Below are 17,673 nucleotides of genomic sequence, written 5' to 3' on the forward strand. Positions count from 1 at the left end.
TCTTCCAGCAGATTGTGCTCCTATTACGGTGAACCATAAAAGTCTGTATGGCAATTACCGCACATGCCCCGAAATTCGAGACGTTTTGCTAGCGAGATATGTCCATAGCAAATCTGGTCCTGTAACGCTTTTAATGATACTTGGTTGCCTGCTTAGGATTTTAATCACGTGGCATCCCTCCAGCCAATCGAGGCGAATCAGTGACACTCATGCTGGTGTTTGCAGTGCATTGCCATACTGTCCTCCTTGAGCATTGATATCCTGCCCCCACATCCAGCAGTATCTGACCCACCTTCTCATTACAGAGGATCTCAAAACCGGCGTGCCCTTGTTTGCGTGTCGCAAGTAGGCTGCCGCGGATTCACACGAACACCTTCACGATCAGCCCGCAGCGACACGACCCAGAAAGAAACTCAAAAAGGTCTTCGGGGAACCACCACTCTTCAATGCATCGACCATAATAAAGCCTTCTGCCCAAGTCTCAATACTGTCGCCTGAAAAACTTGAGTTGCAGGGCAATCAAGATGACGGGTAGGACACTGACGAGCTCTCCTAACCCAGCGTACTGAGGTTCGATCCGAGCATTAACAAAGGCCCCAGCAGCCAGCAGTACAGCGAATACGTTGTACACGAATGCCCACGCAAAGTTGAAGAAAATGCGGTAGAAAGCGGCCTTTGACAAATCCAGCAAGATCAAGACCCCAGACAGATATGGACGCACAAGCACAACATCAGCAGCGGTCTGGGCGACGTCGCTACCAGTATTGATGTGTACGCCAATATCAGCTTGAGCCAGTGCCACTGCATCATTGGTACCGTCGCCACAGAAGAGAACTTTCTTTCCTTCATCAGCTTTGAGTCGTTTGAGGTACTCCTGCTTATCGCCGGGTGTGCATCTAGACCTAACGTGGCTAACCGGAATGTCGAGTTTGGCGGCCACAGCGTCAACAGCTCCAGCATCGTCGCCACTGACGATAGATACACCAATGTTGCGCTTCTGGAGCTCAGCGACGACAAATTGAGATTCTGGGCGGAGTGAGTCGCAAAGACCAAAGATGGCGACAAGCTCCTCAGCCATGGTCACACCAACAACTGTAAGACCCTTCACCAGAAGATCTTGGACTTCAGGGCGTTTGTTCGCGGAGAGCCAGCGAGTATTGCCACAACGCACTTCAACACCTCTAAATGTCCCTTGGACTCCCTTGCCAGTGATCGACTTGGTATCTTCCACGCTGACAGCGTCGACACCCTTCTCGTTAAGGCACGAGGCAAGAGCGGTGGAAACAGGGTGTTTGTTGTCGCGGGTTAAGCCCAAAGTAACGGCAGCTGCGAGAGCCTGGTCTTCAGAGAGGTATAGCTCTTCCATGACCGCAAGTCGACCTTGGGTGAGAGTTCCGGTCTTATCGAAGACAACATGAGAAATATTGCGTGCCACTTCAATCGTCGTGGCGGACTTGAAGATAACACCATGTTTTGCTGCTACACCTCCGGCAATAACGACGACCATGGGAACGGCCAGACCAATTGCGCATGGACAGGAAATGATAAGAACTGACAGAGAGTAGGTGATTGCGTTCACGGCAGCAGGGCCGCTCCTTTGGTGACGCACTGCAACACCGATAGCAACCCAAATAGCGAAAGTGATGATGGTGAGGACCAAGACAACGGGGACGAAATAACCAGCAACAACATCCACAATCTCCTGGGTCTTGGGTTTAGAGAACTTGGCTTGGTCTACCATGGTCGCAATCGTGCTTATAGTATTGTCGCCAGGAAGATGTGTCAGTCGTACCACGATGACGCCAGACCCATTCAACGATCCGGCGATGACTGGGGAGCCTGGGTACTTCTCAACTGGTAGGGATTCACCAGTGACCATGGACTCGTCGACTTCCGTCGTGCCAGAGACTACCACACCATCTGTCGTAATGCGCGAATCTGGTTGAACCTTAAAACAGTCGCCATACTGGAGAAGACGGACATCAATCGGTTCGTCGTTAAGGCCACTAGTGGTACAAAGCGTAGCCGTTTCTTCCTGGAGAGACCTGATGGAGACGGACTCGACTGCCCTTTGTCGCGCGAAGGCACTCACCAGTCGTCCAAGGACAATCAATGTGATCAACAGCGTGCTGGTCTCGAAGAATTGCTCGATCGATAGTGGTTGCCCAACCACTACGTAGGCGAACAAGACTATCGAAAAGATGTAAGCTGTGGACGTGCTGAGGACGATGAGTAGGTCTATCTCGATCACTCGGGTGAACAGCAACGCCCGCAAAGCACTAGGATAAAATGGTCCGGCAACGACAACCTGCACGATCGTGGCCAGTGCTAGGGAGGCGCTTCCATAGGCAATAGGTCGATGAGGAAGGGGAGCCCATGCCATGACAAGTACTGGAATTGTAAGAATGGTGGAGAGCAACGTAATCCAGGCCATATTCCAAACATGCCGTTTCCCACTCTCCAGTTCAGAGGAGCGCCGAGGAGCGCCAAGCTTCAGAGGACTGTCAAAGCATTCCCTTAGCAATACTCTTGCTCCGATGATCCTGCCATCATACGAGATGCGCACCAATTGATGCCCGATAGCAGTCATTTGGAGGACGCCGTGAGGATATTTTTGGGCAACGAAAACCTTTGCATCGCCGTCGACAACAACATCAACTTCTTGGCCTTCGTTGTTTATCCGCTGACAAGCAAATCCAGTGGCCTTTTCGACGGACTTGATGACTTCGTCTATGGAACCGGCCTTTTCGTTAAGGTCGAACTCGGCCTGTGAAAGTACTAGACTGGTCTGAAGATGGAAAATACCTGGAATGGCGTGCAAAGATCTGAACAACTTCGTTTCGCAACCCGTGCATGTGAGTCCTTGCACGTCCAAAATGACATGCTCGAGATTCGATGGGATCTGTTCGAGGTCCAAGTCCGCTGCAGGTTTGATGTCGAGGTTTTTCGAGGGGAGAATATTGAGCTGATCGCGGCTTCCAGGACCAGAACAACAGTCACCCTTTGAAGAGCAGACAGCATTGGAGGCCCCAGGACCATAACTCGAACCAGAATGGCCCTCCCTGCATTCATTAGTGGGGGAGGTTTCAGCACAGCTGCGAGAGGCCTTTCCTCTCCCTCCACAACTACCATTCCTGCGAGGACCAGAATATCCGTTCTTGACTGCGACACAACTGTTCTCGAGGTCGCAGCAATCACTGCAACTAGTAATCTGAGCCGACTTTTCCGTTGTTGTCTCATAACAATTTCCTGGTTCTTTATCGCAGCAGCCATCCTGCTCTACAGAGCTGCGCTTTCCGACAGGGCGGCCCTCCTTACAACAAGGCTCGAGCTGCTTCGCAACGAGTTCCTTACAGATACAGCCTATTCTTGCGAGGACTGTACTGTAGCGGTTGCGGACACTGCGTGAATGGGCGATGCAAGCTTCGCGTTTCCGTTTGCGGCTTGGATTCGGAAGGGCCGGAAACCCAGGCTGACCATAAGGGTATGCTCCTACTCGTGTGGAGCTTGAACCAGGCGGTACGGTCTCGTCGCACAAGGTGTGGCATTTATCGCCGCTCCAACTCGGATTCTCTGCTTCCCCACATTGCAGCGCGCACTCTCGTAATGCTACCTTCTCAATGCAACTCTCTGTATAATTGAATGGTCAAATCTGTACGAGCAATCGAACTCATTGGGCACCATACCATCACAGCAAGGACGAGCCGTAGCACTGCTCTCAGGGTTGACCAGCGAAGGAACGCAAGTCCAGCAAGGGGGAAGAGTAAGCCTGTCAAGTGCCGCCATTTAGATTAAGTCTGCGTAGGACAAAATAATGCTTTGAGGGTTGGAAAACAGAAAACCGACAATGAGTTGACCAAGTTAGTATATGTACAGTACGGAAAGTCCACGGTTAAGGGGCGCGTGGCAATGCGAGAATTTGCGGAGCCCTCTCTGCTATCCTGATACCAACCAATGAGTAACGATCAGTGACTCACTCCAGGACAAGGGAAAATGCCTCTGAGTTTGCCGAAGATCGACATGCCAATCATGGGTGGACCCCAAGCGCCGGCAGAAGCTAAAATCTTTAAAATGGAAGAGAATAAAACTCTCAGATCCACTCTGGCCACGAATCAAAAGTGAGCAGATGCCGGCGACGAAAAGGTTGAGGAATTTGGCTCAAAATGTTGATCCGGCGCTAGTCAGGTAAGGTGCTCACTTGAGCAAGTTTGAGCAAGTTTGAATCTATTTCCTAGGTCTATCTATATTTGAACCTCGTAGACGGCTTGTACAGGTGAAAACTATCGAGTATTTCGCCAACCCTACTCTGTATGTACGCCAGACAGCCCATCAAACCATGGATTAATATTAATCCGGCTATGCTTAGCGTACTCACCTTGCTGCCTCGCCTCTTCCCACACAGCGGTTGCCATTCACAAAGACTGCACCACGGGGCACCAGGGACATAGGTTTGGGTCCCTTTGAGCGCCGCTGGCATTAGCCACGTTCCAGCTTGGCGTGAAGGACGCGTCAGCACAGACTTGGCGAGCTGATTTGGCGACGGCAAGTAACTGAAGCAGATTCAATCCAAGCTTTCAGCTGACTAAAAGGCCAATGCAAATTGATTGTGACGCCAAGCAATAGTCACGTGACCAACTGCGTTCATTGTTCTTCGGCTGGTCACCCAACGTTGCGGAAGCTTGCCTGTGAACAAACCACTGGTAAAGTCGGCTGAAATAAGATGCAATTTATCGAATCGTACGTGTCCAACAATCAAGGCCTCCGGCTTGGCGTCGTCGGTGAGTACAGTTTGATAACATACCGAAGGTGTGACAACGCAGACCACTTCTGACATTTCTCCTTTCAGGCTTCCTCGCTATCCTAGGAGAAGGTTCCGTAGATACAATTGCCCAAGTCGCTACGCTAAGCTATCTCATCTACCTCCCTCGCCTCATTCCTGCGCCGCAGATCTTCATTAGACCTTCGCGGCCGGAGAAATTTCAGACCACTGCTGGTGCAAAAGTAATCGGTGTCCATTCGGGTAATACTGGAGAAGATATTCACCATGTCGCCCACGCCTTGCACCGCGGAGACAAGTTGAACGCCAACACTGTCAGCTGTATCCGGGTGAAGGAAAATGACAAGCCTCGTCCATCGATCAACAGATTTGGTCCATTAGCATTCCTGGCCATTTTGGGAACGGCATTGACTTGTGCCTTGTTGGGGCTGTCGATTCACTACGAGGACGGGTAAGTGGAATACTTTACTGCTTCATAGCCTTATTTACCCTTGTTGAACAGCATGTCATTGTTGGCTACTCTTCTGCTTTCTGCTCTGAGTACCGTTACTGGTGTTGCCAACAAGTGGAAACCGACACCAAATGACCCCAAGCCCGACCCTCATTCCCCGCCTGGGAACGTTGTCATCAAATATCCCCAGGGAGCCTTTATCGTGGTGTCGTGCCAGGAGCGAACCGCCCGCTACCTCTATTTCAACTCTAGCGAGCGATGCATTTATTCTGTCAAGAGTACGGCCATCTACAGAGGACTCTCTTTGATTTCAACCTTGTTACTCATGGGTGGAGTTATTTGCTTGGGCAATGCTCGCATCGAAACACAGACGGCATTTGCTGGGTCCTATATGCTTATTAGCATCTTCTACTGGATTGGCGCTGCTTTGCCTCCTGCTCAACACTGGGACCTTTCCCGGTTCGAGGTCGAACACATTGAAGTTTCCGGGGGCACTCCCCCTAGAAACGCAAGGGTCGACAATTACTCACCGACCTACACAGAAGCTTTGTGGAAAGCAATTGCCGTCACAGGAACTAGCAACTGGGTCAAAGATGCCGGTTGGGCGCCCAGAACTCCAGCTTGGAATGACTGGCTTCATGAAGCCGAGGAAGCAGCGCTCGGTGAACCCTTGAAGTCGAGTGCGAAAATGGTTGATGGGAAAGCAGTCGAGGTCTGGACGATTCGCAATTGGGACGGTAGAAATGCCTTGTCAACTCTGCTACGATCGACGACGGACAAAATCCAGGCCAAAAATTAAAGCTGTGACAATTTTAGAAATACTGAACACACAATTGCCCGGAAAGCATTTGGCCCACAACAGAACGATCATGACATGTACAATGATTGATGATTGAATCCCCTTACGACTTGGCTCCTCGTCTACTTGTATGCCGAATCGTTCGATGCCATACAGGGAGGTGATTTTGGCGCTTTTTTTATTTCAAAGATTATAGGAACCTTCTTGCTTGAAAGGTAGTGACCACTTGCCTGAACCCCAGGAGGGGTCCGATCCACCACAAATCACAATGCGAGTTCATTGGTCTGTCCTATGTTAGTCCATGTCAGTTGGCTTGTCCTAGAGTGGTCGTTTGAAAGTAACTTGGCAGGCCTTGGATACAAAGGTGGATGACGACGCGCCTATACCTTTGCAGTGCTGGCTCTGACCCTGGAGATCAAGGGCCATTGTATTATCGGTAAACCCATTACAATACTGCAACCCTGAAGAGCTGTGCCGTCTCGACGAGAGATTCGATTACGCATTGCGAGACATCACCTGTCTAGTCTTTTGGACTCGATTATCTGTTTCGAGGTATCTTTCGTTGAGCGTATAGGCGCATGATGCCCAACTACCAATTGAGGAGGTACGGTATGCGGGGTAACTTTAGTGCTGTTTCGTGACGCCCGCAAGAAAAATCGCCGTAACTAATTGGCCGAAGGGACAATTACACTCCGTACGGATGCCCGTGAATAATTGGGGCGTCAAACTGTAGCAGAATTAGGCGGGGATTTAGGCCACCGCTTCTGGACATAATTCGCGCACCAATACCATTTGAGGCTGCATACACGGGCGATGATAAGGAAATCTACTGGTGCCGATCGTGGCTTGGCAAATCGGCCAAACCCCCAGCCCCTGCAACAAAGGACTTCCAGAAATCCCACGTGAAAATATATTTGGGGGCCCCAAAAGCGAGGTCAGCCTCGCGCGACAGTGTAACTGCGGTTCTCCGTAGAATCACAGACACACGAAACAACTCTTTTCAATCTTCGTGTCAGCGGAACATAAATGGCACTTTTCGCCTTCATACTCTGCGCTCGTTCACAATCCTCAGCGTCTATCACCTCTTGCTTCCACGTCAAACTTTTTGCTACCTATGCGAGCTAAGGCACAGAAATCCGTCTACTACGAAAATATGAGTTGGGATAGCATCTGCTTTAATGCCAGCGCATTTGCAGCCGGCCTGTTTCTCCTCCAATTCGGTGCTGATCGTTTCATCGACTCCACAGCGATTGTCGCGTGTCGGCTTCGAGTTTCACAGACATTGGTAGCCTTGCTCACAGCAGGTGCAGAATGGGAAGAGGTACGCCTTCATGCAACAATGCAAGCGTAGAATTAGGCTGATTGATATAGCTTGCTGTCATCGTGGCATCCATCCTTCAAAATCGCTCCTCTCTCGCACTAGGCAATGTCATCGGCTCCTCAATCTCAAATATTCTGGGAGCATTCTCCCTAGGTCTCCTCTTCCATCCTGGCTACACGACATTTGATCGAAGCGCGAAAATATACGCAGCCTTGCTCTTTCTCGTTACCACGATCTTCACAGTTGTCGCTCTGACGAAAAGCCTCGGCAGGATCGCGGGAGGCATTTTCATTGCCGCATTCGCTGTATATCTGGTGTCAATTGGCTATGGGATTTACAGGGGCATGTTGGGTGCTCCGGAAGACTCGGATAACGACGACAGCGACGATCGTCAAAGCAGTGATTGCAACAACGAAGAGACACAGCATGATCACCCCCCAGCTGAAATATCACCATTGCTCCCTAAGAAAGCCAGTGGAGAGCATCCTACACACAGTCAAGAACGTGGTCTTTTCTATCACATTGTTCAACTCATCCTCGGCTTTATTGCACTGTCAATGTCGGGCTACATCCTCTCACACAGCGCAGCTTCAATCGCTGATGCGTTCGACCTTTCCGGCACCATCCTTGGCATAACGGTCTTGTCATTTGCTACTACATTGCCTGAGAAATTTGTTGCTGTCATTAGTGGTGCTCGGGGACATAGCGGTATCGTTGTTGCGAGTACAGCGGGAAGCAATATCTTCCTTTTGACTTTGTGTCTTGGGATCACGTTCGTAGCTGGGAATCAGAGAGAGCTCGCAGGCTCTATGGTACCGTTCGAGCTGCTTGTTACTTGGGCGTCATCTGCGCTGTTTTGCCCGATTGTGTTCTTGGGATCAAAGCGGTGGGTTGGTGGGGTGCTGCTGGTATTATACATTGCATTCATAGTCCTGGAGTTTACTGTGTATAGAAGATGACCCGTCGCGGATAAGAAATAAATTCACGCAATTTGACGAGGGGGGATTAGCTAAAACGAACCATCGTCCTCGCGGTGCCGAGGCGGCCAACTGCGGCGTGACTCTACGGAGGCATGCACCAAAAATGTCTGTCGACGCTAGTAATGAATGACGCCTTCTTTAAAAGACAAGAAGTTTTCTGCGCAGTTGCCCTGAACAACGCTCCCCGGAGATATCGGAGGTAATTGTGAAATGCCTATCACACCTAAAACTACTTGCCTACGGGTGCTATCTATAAGGGTTCATTAGTCTAATAAAAAGCGATAATATGCATCCCGGAAATGCCCCGGGCATGGACATACTTTTATTCCACACATCTCCCAGTCCGCTATCAGGGTGAAATCTATTAATCGAAATATATCCATGTACGTATTAAGAGGACACTGGAAATGCCATCCATGCTGTTTTTGCCTAAAATTACCACACCTCTGGCACGTGGTATGACAGAATACTCCGAACAACGTTTTGTAGCTGGATTTCCGGCCTCTGGGTGATGTTTGTCTCAACAGATGTCTCCTTTCGTCTTAGGTTACGCTCGAGGCAACGCTTCACACCTAGCTATCTAAGTATCACTTTGGCTGAATGCCTTCGGCCGTTTAAGATGTCATGGGTTACTGCAGCCCTTGTGCTAGATATATTCTCCTCTCGTTTATATACCCTCTACAACCGATAACAATCATCCTGAGGTAAATATCACAAGTCTTCTCCAGCTGCGATCTCTGCCTGACTGGATTTGAAAGTCCTGCTTGTTGAGAACTGCCAAGGTCAAGGGTATCACAAGGTGGAACTCGGGGTTATTGGTCTTCGGGAGGGCAAGCATAAGGTACTTTCGGACAGATCTGGGAAGCGGAGGTATTAGCTCCAAGAGGGTTCAAAGTCACAACAGTATGGTGCAGTTGAAAACATGAGTTGACTACGGAAGAAGGAACTATTTAACTAGAGGAGTCGTGAGTCGTCGCTATATGGACATAAGAGATCCGTCTGGACTGTGAGGACTGCCCCTGGACTCCAGCAGTCCACGCAATCCACAACTAGTCCAGTCACGTGCCTCTCTGGACTGTAGTGGTCCTGCCACCGGTCGTCGCAGTCCACACAGTCCAGTCACGTGTCAGGCTGTCCCTGTTCTTCTCTCTTCGTCTGACCTTCCACTCCCATCGTCCCACCTGGTCGCAGACAGGTCATCCCGTGACACTGCTGGGCTCTATCCCTACTATGTCTTCCTGGATGCTCTAAACCCAATGATAGGAATACCTGTCCTCATAACCAGACTTGAGGATACGACGCTCAGAGAGCTCAACGCCATAGCCAGACTCGCCCACACAGGGTTCAACTTCGGGTGTCCAGGTGCCGGATAAATCACTCCTGCCGCAATTGGCACCAAGGCCACGTTGTACACCAATGCCCACGCAAAGTTGAACTTGACTCTCCGGAAAACCGTGCGGGAGAGTGTGATAAGAGTCAACAAGGAGTGCAGGTTTGAGGACACTAGCACGAATTTGGCACTTGATATAGCAACATCTGAGCCAGAGCCGATGGCAATTCCGGCGTCCGCGGCAGTGAGTGCTGGAGAGTCATTGATGCCATCCCCAACCATAGCCACCATTGCTCTTCCCGCCTTGCCGTTGCGTTTAGGGGCGGAGTTTTGTAGCCAACGGATCCGCTCAGCCTTTTCCGAAGGGAGAACACCGGCAATGATATTGGTCGCCGGGATACCTAGCTGATGCCCAACTGCAATAGCGGTCATGGCATTGTCGCCTGAGATCATCCAGATGCTTAACCCTTGCTCACGTAGAGCAGAAAGGACGGAAGCAGCTTCAGGACGGAGAGAATCTGTGGTTGCAAACTGTGCAACAAGTTTAAACGTGGTTTCATTCCCGTCTGAGAGTGACAATGGACGCAAAGCCAGAAGTGCGACGCTTTTCCCAGCGGATTTCCATGTCGACATAATGTTGGACTGGTCTGTGGTTATAGGGGTGCCAAGGGAGGAGACGAAAGTTTCACTGCCGATGGCAGCCTCGTACCGGGTGTCATTGGTGGATGTATGGATGGTAAATGTGCCTTTGAGGCCGCGACCAGGGAGTTCTTCAATAGCAGAGTCGGCGATGGTAGTGCGGCTTTGTCCTCCGCAGAGCGCAGCAATTGCTTTTGCTATTGGGTGACTTGAAGACTCCTCTAGGGCTTGCGCGATTGCCCAGATGGCCTTCGTCTCCTCCTCACCAGAAGCCATGATATCATAGTTTGTAACAGTCGGGTTTCCGCCTTCGGTGAGCGTGCCGGTTTTGTCAAAGACAACCACATCCAGATCCGAAGCTTCTTGAAACGCTTCTCCGCCACCTTTGACCAATATTCCGTGTTGCGCCGCTAGTCCAGAACCCACGAATAAAGCTGTTGGGGCCGCAAGGGCAATGCCGCAGGGGCACGCACCGACAAAGACTGCAATGGCAAACTGTAATGCCCAGAAAGCCCAGCCACCTGTGTCGACATCAAGCCAAGTTTCTGGCAGTGCCCCGCCCTGACCGAGTCCAAACCAGACAACAAACGTCGATACGGCAATGAGGGTAATCACTGGAACGAAGTATCCCGTCAAGATGTCAGCCACTCTCTCCACTGGCGCTCTTTTTGCCTGGCCTTCACGAACAACTTTGACGATTTGGTCAAGCATAGATGTTCCTGAGACTTCAGTGACTCGGACATTAATCGGTTTGCCCGTGTTGATTGTTCCAGCAAAGACTTGATCGCCAGTAGACTTGGTAATAGGCCGAGACTCTCCGGTCAAAGAGCTCTCATCGAAGGTGGAATCGCCCAGGACGATTGTGCCATCGGCTGGTGGAGATACGCCATAAAGTACTCGGACAATATCTCCGACTTCCAGAACATTGACATTGATTCTCTCGCAATTGGTTATCGGAAGAGATAACTCGCTATCTTCCGATTCCGGATTAGATCTCACAAGCAGAGCTTCGGTTGGCCGGAGCTTTCCGAGCATTGTGACAGCATCACCTGCCTTAGATTTACTGTACGCTTCCAAGTAGCGTCCAGCGAGAATGAACATCGTCAAGAACACAACCGTGTCGAAGTATGTCGATAGTCGCCTGTTGTGTTGTCCAGTTTTTTGCGCTTCTAGAGCAAGTACGGCGATCGAAGGGAAGTACGCCACCGACGTTCCAGCGGACATGAGCAGGTTCATGCTTCCGAAACGGTAAAATCTTCGAAGAACGGGGACTTTGCTATTCCGGCTCCACAGTGCTCGGATCTCCTTGATTGCCCTGGTGTGGAAGACGTCGGCAGCGAGGAACATCACAGGCGTCGCAAGGAAGAAAAGCGCCCACTCGGCGCGAGTGTCGGCACCAGTCCACATATTTTGTTGGAAGAATATTCGTACGCGGTTGGTCGAGGGAACAAGGCTCATCCAGACCACACTGATAAGGAAGGTTGGAATGGCGACGATGAAGCTAAGGAGAAGCCGCAGGAGTAGACGACGCCGTTCGCGGAGCTGCATAGTTCGAGAGCGCTCTTCGATCGTGGGAGGATGGTATATTGTGGCTCTGAGTTGGTCGCTGACGCCATGTATAGTAGCAAGGATACTTCTGATAGTAATGATGCCGGGTTGGGGACGATATGTCATCATGATGATGGGGTCATCGTACGACGGCGGTTTGTCAATAGCAAGTCGTCCCTGAAACGGTGATGACAAAGCTTCAATAACCCGTCGTGGGCATTGATCGCAGAACATGCCTGCTATTCTAATCATGATTGTCCTTTCCACCAGCTCTTTTGTTTGCTGTGGTTGTCCAACTTCAACGATGCTCTCGATGTGGCAGTCGTATCCTCTGTCTTCAATTCTCTCCACAATCTGATCGATGTTGTCCTTCGGGCCGGTAAAGGCGACAGTTGCGCTATTGGTAAGTAAACTGACGCTGACATCCGTCAAGAATTGGAGTCCCTGCACCCCTTCATTAATGGAGAGGATGCATGCCGCGCAAGTCATCCCAGTGATACTGAGAGTGGCTGTAAACTTTTGCGCCTCAGGGATGGTCACGATAACATCCTGAGATGTCTCGGCTTTTTCGTTCGCCTTTTGACAAAGAACACAGTGGTCTAAATGCTTCTCATCAAGTTGGCAGCCGGCATCGTCTCGTGATTCATGATGTCCTGCCGTCTGGTGCCGCGACAGAGTTGATGCTTGTTCGCTCAACATCTGAGCAGCCTGCTCCAACCATTCTTGATGGGTCTGGACTAAATCTTGCTCGTAGATAACATGGCCAGATTCATCTTCGGTCTGCACACTCTGCACTTCGAATGCTGCGTCTGATAAAGCTCGAGCTATGTCAGTTGCAGAGTGGTCGGGAAAGTGGACTATCGTCACCTCTGTATGCTCGAGAACCTGGTTTCAAGTTTTCGTTGGAGCCACTCCTCAAGCCGAACCCGCTATTCGTTGGGGATATGTTCATCCATCCGGCTTCGCTATTAAGCGAGCCAGCTATTCTTGACGAGATGGAAGCACGAACTGACCTGGACCGCGGCCAGTGCAAGGGATTACTTGCGGCCTTGACCCGGGAGTATGCTTTCATACAAGGTCCACCGGGGACCGGAAAGACCTATCTTGGTATTCAATTGATGAAAATTCTGCTCCATTGTAAGAGAAAGGCAAATTTGGGACCTGTGGTAATCGTGTAAGTTTTTATTCTCATGTGCAGGATGTTGCTAACGAAAAGGAGGTGTTATACAAATCACGCATTGGATCAGTTCCTGGAACATCTACTCGCAGCTGGCATCAAAAAAATCATTCGCATTGGAGGCCAAAGTCAATCTACCCTGCTGGAAGACCATAATCTTCGAAATATATCTCAAGCAGAGATGAAGACTACGAACGAGAATTATCTTCTTGCTCTACAATACAGTTCTTTAGATGAGGAAACAAAACGCATCAAAGGAGACCTGGGGAGTTTGCATAGTATACGCGGGCGAGAGAACTGGCCACGTTTTCAACATCACCTCCAGCGACAGTATCCCCGAATCCACGCTCAGTTTCGAGAGATTGATGAAGAAGGGTATGAGAGCGTTGGCCGACATCCCTTTGAACGGTGGGCGGCAGCTGGGCAGTCTTTCGTGATCCCAGTGGGTACGGACGGACACAAGTTGATTGTGCCACACAAGCTCGTTGACAGTGTTCTGCTTCAGAAAGCAGAGAAGAGCGTTTACTTGTTATCGCCGGAAGAAATATATAGGCTTGTGCAACTGTGGAGCCAAGAGATTCATGACTATGCTTCGAATGACCTATTCGAAAGATTGAAGGGGATCGGCGATTACCAACAGGAGATAAAAATACACGACGAAGTTGATAGACGGGTCCTGCAGTCTGCAGATGTTATCGGCATCACCACAACGGGCCTAGCCAAGCGAATTTCCACCTTGAAGCGTGTCAGAAGCAAGGTTGTGATATGTGAGGAAGCAGGCGAGGTAATGGAAGCGCACATGCTATCCGCGTTGCTCCCAACAGTCGAGCATTTCATCCAAATCGGTGACCACGAGCAACTCCGTCCCCAAATTAACAATTTCATCAGCTTGTCACTGGAGAGCAGGCAGGGCAGTCTGTACAAACTCGACCGCAGTCAATTCGAAAGACTTTCTGTTGGGGAGCCTGGAAGGGCAAAGATGCAAGTGGCCCAATTGAATGTCCAGCGGCGAATGCGTCCTGAGATCTCAAAACTGATTCGGGAGACCATATATCCCATGCTAGTTGATCACCCTTGCACGGGCAATCTTCCCGACGTTGTTGGTATGCGAAAGAATGTCTTTTGGCTAGACCACGGTCATTTGGAAGAGGGCCAGCACTCCGAGATGCACCACAAGTCACATTCCAATATCTGGGAGGTGGAAATGGTACACGCGTTAGTCCGCCATATCGTCCGCCAAGGCGCGTATAAGAGCAGTGATATTGCTGTCTTGACACCATACACCGGCCAGCTTCAAAAACTTCGCACAGCAATGCAGAACGACTTCGAGATTGTGATTAGTGACCGGGACCAAGAAGCGCTGGAGAAGGACGGATTTGACGATACCATCAGCGGCATTCTCAGCCGTCTTGTGAGCAGTGTTGTGGAACAGGGATCGGACGGCGAATTCGAACAGCTTAGAAAGGCCCCTTTGAAGAGGAAGAGACTCAGTGACCTTTTGCGAATTGCCACTATCGATAACTTCCAGGGTGAAGAGGCCAAATTAATCATTGTGTCTTTGGTCAGGAGTAATACCGAGAGAAAGGTGGGGTTTCTAAAGACGACGAACCGAATTAATGTCCTCCTTAGCCGTGCCCAGCATGGTATGTATCTCATTGGTAACTCGGATACTTATTCGAATATCCCGATGTGGCAGAAAGTCATTGATATGCTCCGGGCATCGGACGCAGTCGGTAACTATTTGGGTCTCTGTTGCCCGAGGCATGAAGAAACTCCCATCCAAGTCTCAGAGCCGGATGATTTCCCAAGGCAGAGTCCAGAAGGTGGATGCCGGTTGGCGTGCACCTGGCGTCTTCCTGATTGCGGCCACATGTGCCAGGCTAGATGTCATTCAGAAAGCATGCACAATGTCTTTTCTTGCCCACAACCATGCCAACGCCTTCATGAGCCATGCAACCATGCATGCCAGAAACAAACCTGTGGAGAAGACTGTGGAAAGTGTCACCTTAAGTTGAAGGATATACAGCTACCTTGTGGCCATACCAAAGATGAGATATTGTGTCATATAGCACAACGCCCAGCTGACATCCGTTGCAACATTCCAGTGCCCAAAAAGGTCTCTAGTTGTGGTCATACGGTGGAAGTGGCATGCTGGTTGGACATCACTTTGGATCGTTTCCGATGTCCTACGCCTTGTGCAACACTTCTTGATTGTGGTCACCCCTGCCCAGGTGCGTGCGGGCAGTGCAATACCAAGAACGAAATGGAGACACCTTCGATCTCTCACCAAAAATGCCGGAAAGTCTGTGGGAGACCTTTCGGAACATGCCGCCATACCTGTCGCAAACCGTGCCATCATGGAAATGAATGTGGTCCCTGTCTATCTCCCTGCGAGGTCCGCTGCCAACATTCAAAGTGCAAGCTACTTTGTCACGAGGCATGTACTCCATGCATCGAACGGTGTGCGTGGGCTTGTGAGCACCAAGGAACTTGCACCATGCCCTGTTCCGCTCCCTGTAATAAGTTACCATGCGATCAACGCTGTTCTAAAGGACTTCCCTGTGGTCACCAGTGTCCTGGACTTTGCGGCGAGTTGTGCCCTGAAGAGTACTGCCATCAATGTACCAGCAAGCAGGATACTCGAGTCGACCTCCTTGAAATGAAGACATACGCCGAAATTGACGTCAACGAGACACCCATTGTTGTCCTCGGGTGCGGTCACTTCTTCACCGGAGAGAGTCTCGACGGTGTGGTAGGGTTAAATGAAGTCTACACCTCCGATGAATCTGGGCGGTTCACGGGGCTTTTGGATATCTCTGGGGGCCTCGCCAGTAAGGTTCCTCAGTGCCCTGATTGTCAATGCCCAGTAAGGCAATATGTGACGCAGCGATACAACCGATTGATCAACCGAGCTGTGATCGACGAGATGTCAAAGCGGTTCCTCGTCAACGGCAAGATGGAGTTGAGGGGCCTTGAACTCCAGGTTGATGAGCTTGAGAATGAGTTGGAGACCTCCATATCGCAACTCACGGACCGCACGAGGAGTTATCGCGAGAGTGAAGGCAGAATATCATTGTTTCTTTACGACGTCCTTAAGAAGATCGAAACTCGATATAAAAAATCTCGCGAACTGAACAGAGAGATCAACCGATTCCTCCGAAAAGTCGCTGACCGCCATCAACCCGCCCACAAGCTTCACGAGGCCACGGTCCACGCCATCAGCACTTTGGAAAGCAAGTCGAAATCACTGGACGCAGCGCTAGCGTCTCTAAGCATTGGGGAGCCACAAGAGTCAATTCGTCCTGTCGAGCGTGACCGCCGGATTACGCTGGGAGGGCGAATGGTCCAAATAAAGGCCGAGTGTGTCGTTCTCGAAGACAAATTCAGCGTTGCAGCGATCATAAATTCTGCTTCAACCCGGCTGTCCGCCGAGAGTAGCTCTGCTGCAGCAGTAAACTTCACAATCCCTGGTGGTTCGCCGAAGAGACTCACCAAGCCGTTCCTCCAGATCTGCGCGATATTCATCAAGGACTGCAACGCTGAAAACCTCCCCAAGCTCGCAGTTGAAGCTTCACTTTACTACACCAGAGTGGCTCGACATTACCGCAATTCGGGTCTGTCTAACAACATAGATGACGAAACACAAGACACCGCGAAGGCCACTGAGTACATCAACGAGGCAAGGGATTTGCTAGAAAAGGCGCTTGAACTATGCCAGCAGCCTTTTGAGAACGCCGATCAATTGAAGAAGGCGGCCGAGGAGAGTATCAAGTTTCTAGGAAAAGAATGGTACGAAGCAGTCACGCCCGAAGAGCTCGCTGCCATCAAGCGGGCGATGGTGAGTGGGTCGAGGGGGCTCGCAACGCACTCGGGTCACTGGTATCACTGCAGCAATGGACATCCGGTACGCATTGAGCTGTTTTTGTCTTACTTTTCTTTCATTTCTTTCACTTTTCAGAACACTATTAGATGTTACTCTCTACATTGATATACCCAACGTTGCTGACAAACTTTTAACAGTTCGCAATTGGCGAGTGCGGGATGCCGATGGAACAGGCTCGCTGTCCGGAATGTGGAGCACCGATTGGGGGTTCGAACCATCAGGCCGTTGCAGGAGTCACACGTGCGACGGAAATGGAGACGTGAAGCATCGATTTACAAAGGAGAATAAGTAGGTATTCTATATGGGCTATATGGGCGATATGGGTGCAGCTACTGAGGTGCATTTTACTTAGGTGTAAACTCGAAGCGGTTTGTAAGTAAAAACTAAGGAGAGTAGTGAAAGATTCAAAGGGCTCTTAACGTGAACTTGCGACAGGAGGTGAAAAATAAAACAGCTCGACAAGTCAATAGAAGGAGAATTGGGCTGGGACGAGGAGGAGGGTACGGAGTACTTCATAGCTGTTGAAAACGGCGTGGCTTGTCCGTGGCCATGCCCGAAACGGGAGCACTGCCTAAACCGCAGACGGATTTCTTGGCCTCGACTGTATCTACTGGAGTGCATTTTCTTGTGCATTGTCGAGAGTCATGTGTTATGATCTGAACTACGAACAGATCTAACCAAGGTGGGTTCCTTGATGAGTGAATAGGCGATGGTGAAGTAATTGGTAAACAAAGAGAACTCAGTTCTAGATTATCCTAAATGTAGGTG

The 17,673-nt window shown here is 50.4% G+C and overlaps 5 protein-coding genes across 5 annotated transcripts; 3 read left to right on the plus strand and 2 right to left on the minus strand.

The window, feature by feature from the left end:
- Nucleotides 1–481: 481 nt before the first annotated feature.
- A1O5_03322 (Cu2+-exporting ATPase) lies at nucleotides 482–3,273 on the minus strand (the record flags this gene model as incomplete). Its single annotated transcript, XM_007743934.1, has 2 exons — nucleotides 482–3,058; nucleotides 3,130–3,273. The coding sequence occupies 2 exons, from the start codon at nucleotides 3,271–3,273 to the stop codon at nucleotides 482–484; spliced, it is 2,721 nt and encodes a 906-aa protein (XP_007742124.1).
- Nucleotides 3,274–4,720: 1,447 nt separating this feature from the next.
- On the plus strand, nucleotides 4,721–6,027 carry A1O5_03323 (uncharacterized protein; the record flags this gene model as incomplete). Its single annotated transcript, XM_007743935.1, has 3 exons — nucleotides 4,721–4,778; nucleotides 4,847–5,228; nucleotides 5,280–6,027. The coding sequence occupies 3 exons, from the start codon at nucleotides 4,721–4,723 to the stop codon at nucleotides 6,025–6,027; spliced, it is 1,188 nt and encodes a 395-aa protein (XP_007742125.1).
- Nucleotides 6,028–7,180: 1,153 nt separating this feature from the next.
- A1O5_03324 (uncharacterized protein) lies at nucleotides 7,181–8,307 on the plus strand (the record flags this gene model as incomplete). Its single annotated transcript, XM_007743936.1, has 2 exons — nucleotides 7,181–7,348; nucleotides 7,399–8,307. 2 exons carry the CDS (start codon nucleotides 7,181–7,183, stop codon nucleotides 8,305–8,307), a joined length of 1,077 nt encoding a protein of 358 aa, XP_007742126.1.
- Nucleotides 8,308–9,556: 1,249 nt separating this feature from the next.
- Nucleotides 9,557–12,797, minus strand: A1O5_03325 (uncharacterized protein; the record flags this gene model as incomplete). The annotated part of the gene is made up of 2 exons (XM_007743937.1): nucleotides 9,557–12,654; nucleotides 12,713–12,797. 2 exons carry the CDS (start codon nucleotides 12,795–12,797, stop codon nucleotides 9,557–9,559), a joined length of 3,183 nt encoding a protein of 1,060 aa, XP_007742127.1.
- Nucleotides 12,798–12,840: 43 nt separating this feature from the next.
- Nucleotides 12,841–17,168, plus strand: A1O5_03326 (uncharacterized protein; the record flags this gene model as incomplete). Its single annotated transcript, XM_007743938.1, has 4 exons — nucleotides 12,841–13,019; nucleotides 13,065–14,931; nucleotides 15,076–16,926; nucleotides 17,043–17,168. The coding sequence occupies 4 exons, from the start codon at nucleotides 12,841–12,843 to the stop codon at nucleotides 17,166–17,168; spliced, it is 4,023 nt and encodes a 1,340-aa protein (XP_007742128.1).
- Nucleotides 17,169–17,673: the final 505 nt, after the last annotated feature.

Source organism: Cladophialophora psammophila, assembly GCF_000585535.1.
Source record: "Cladophialophora psammophila CBS 110553 chromosome Unknown aczJe-supercont1.4, whole genome shotgun sequence".
NCBI classification, from domain to species: Eukaryota; Fungi; Ascomycota; class Eurotiomycetes; order Chaetothyriales; family Herpotrichiellaceae; genus Cladophialophora; species Cladophialophora psammophila.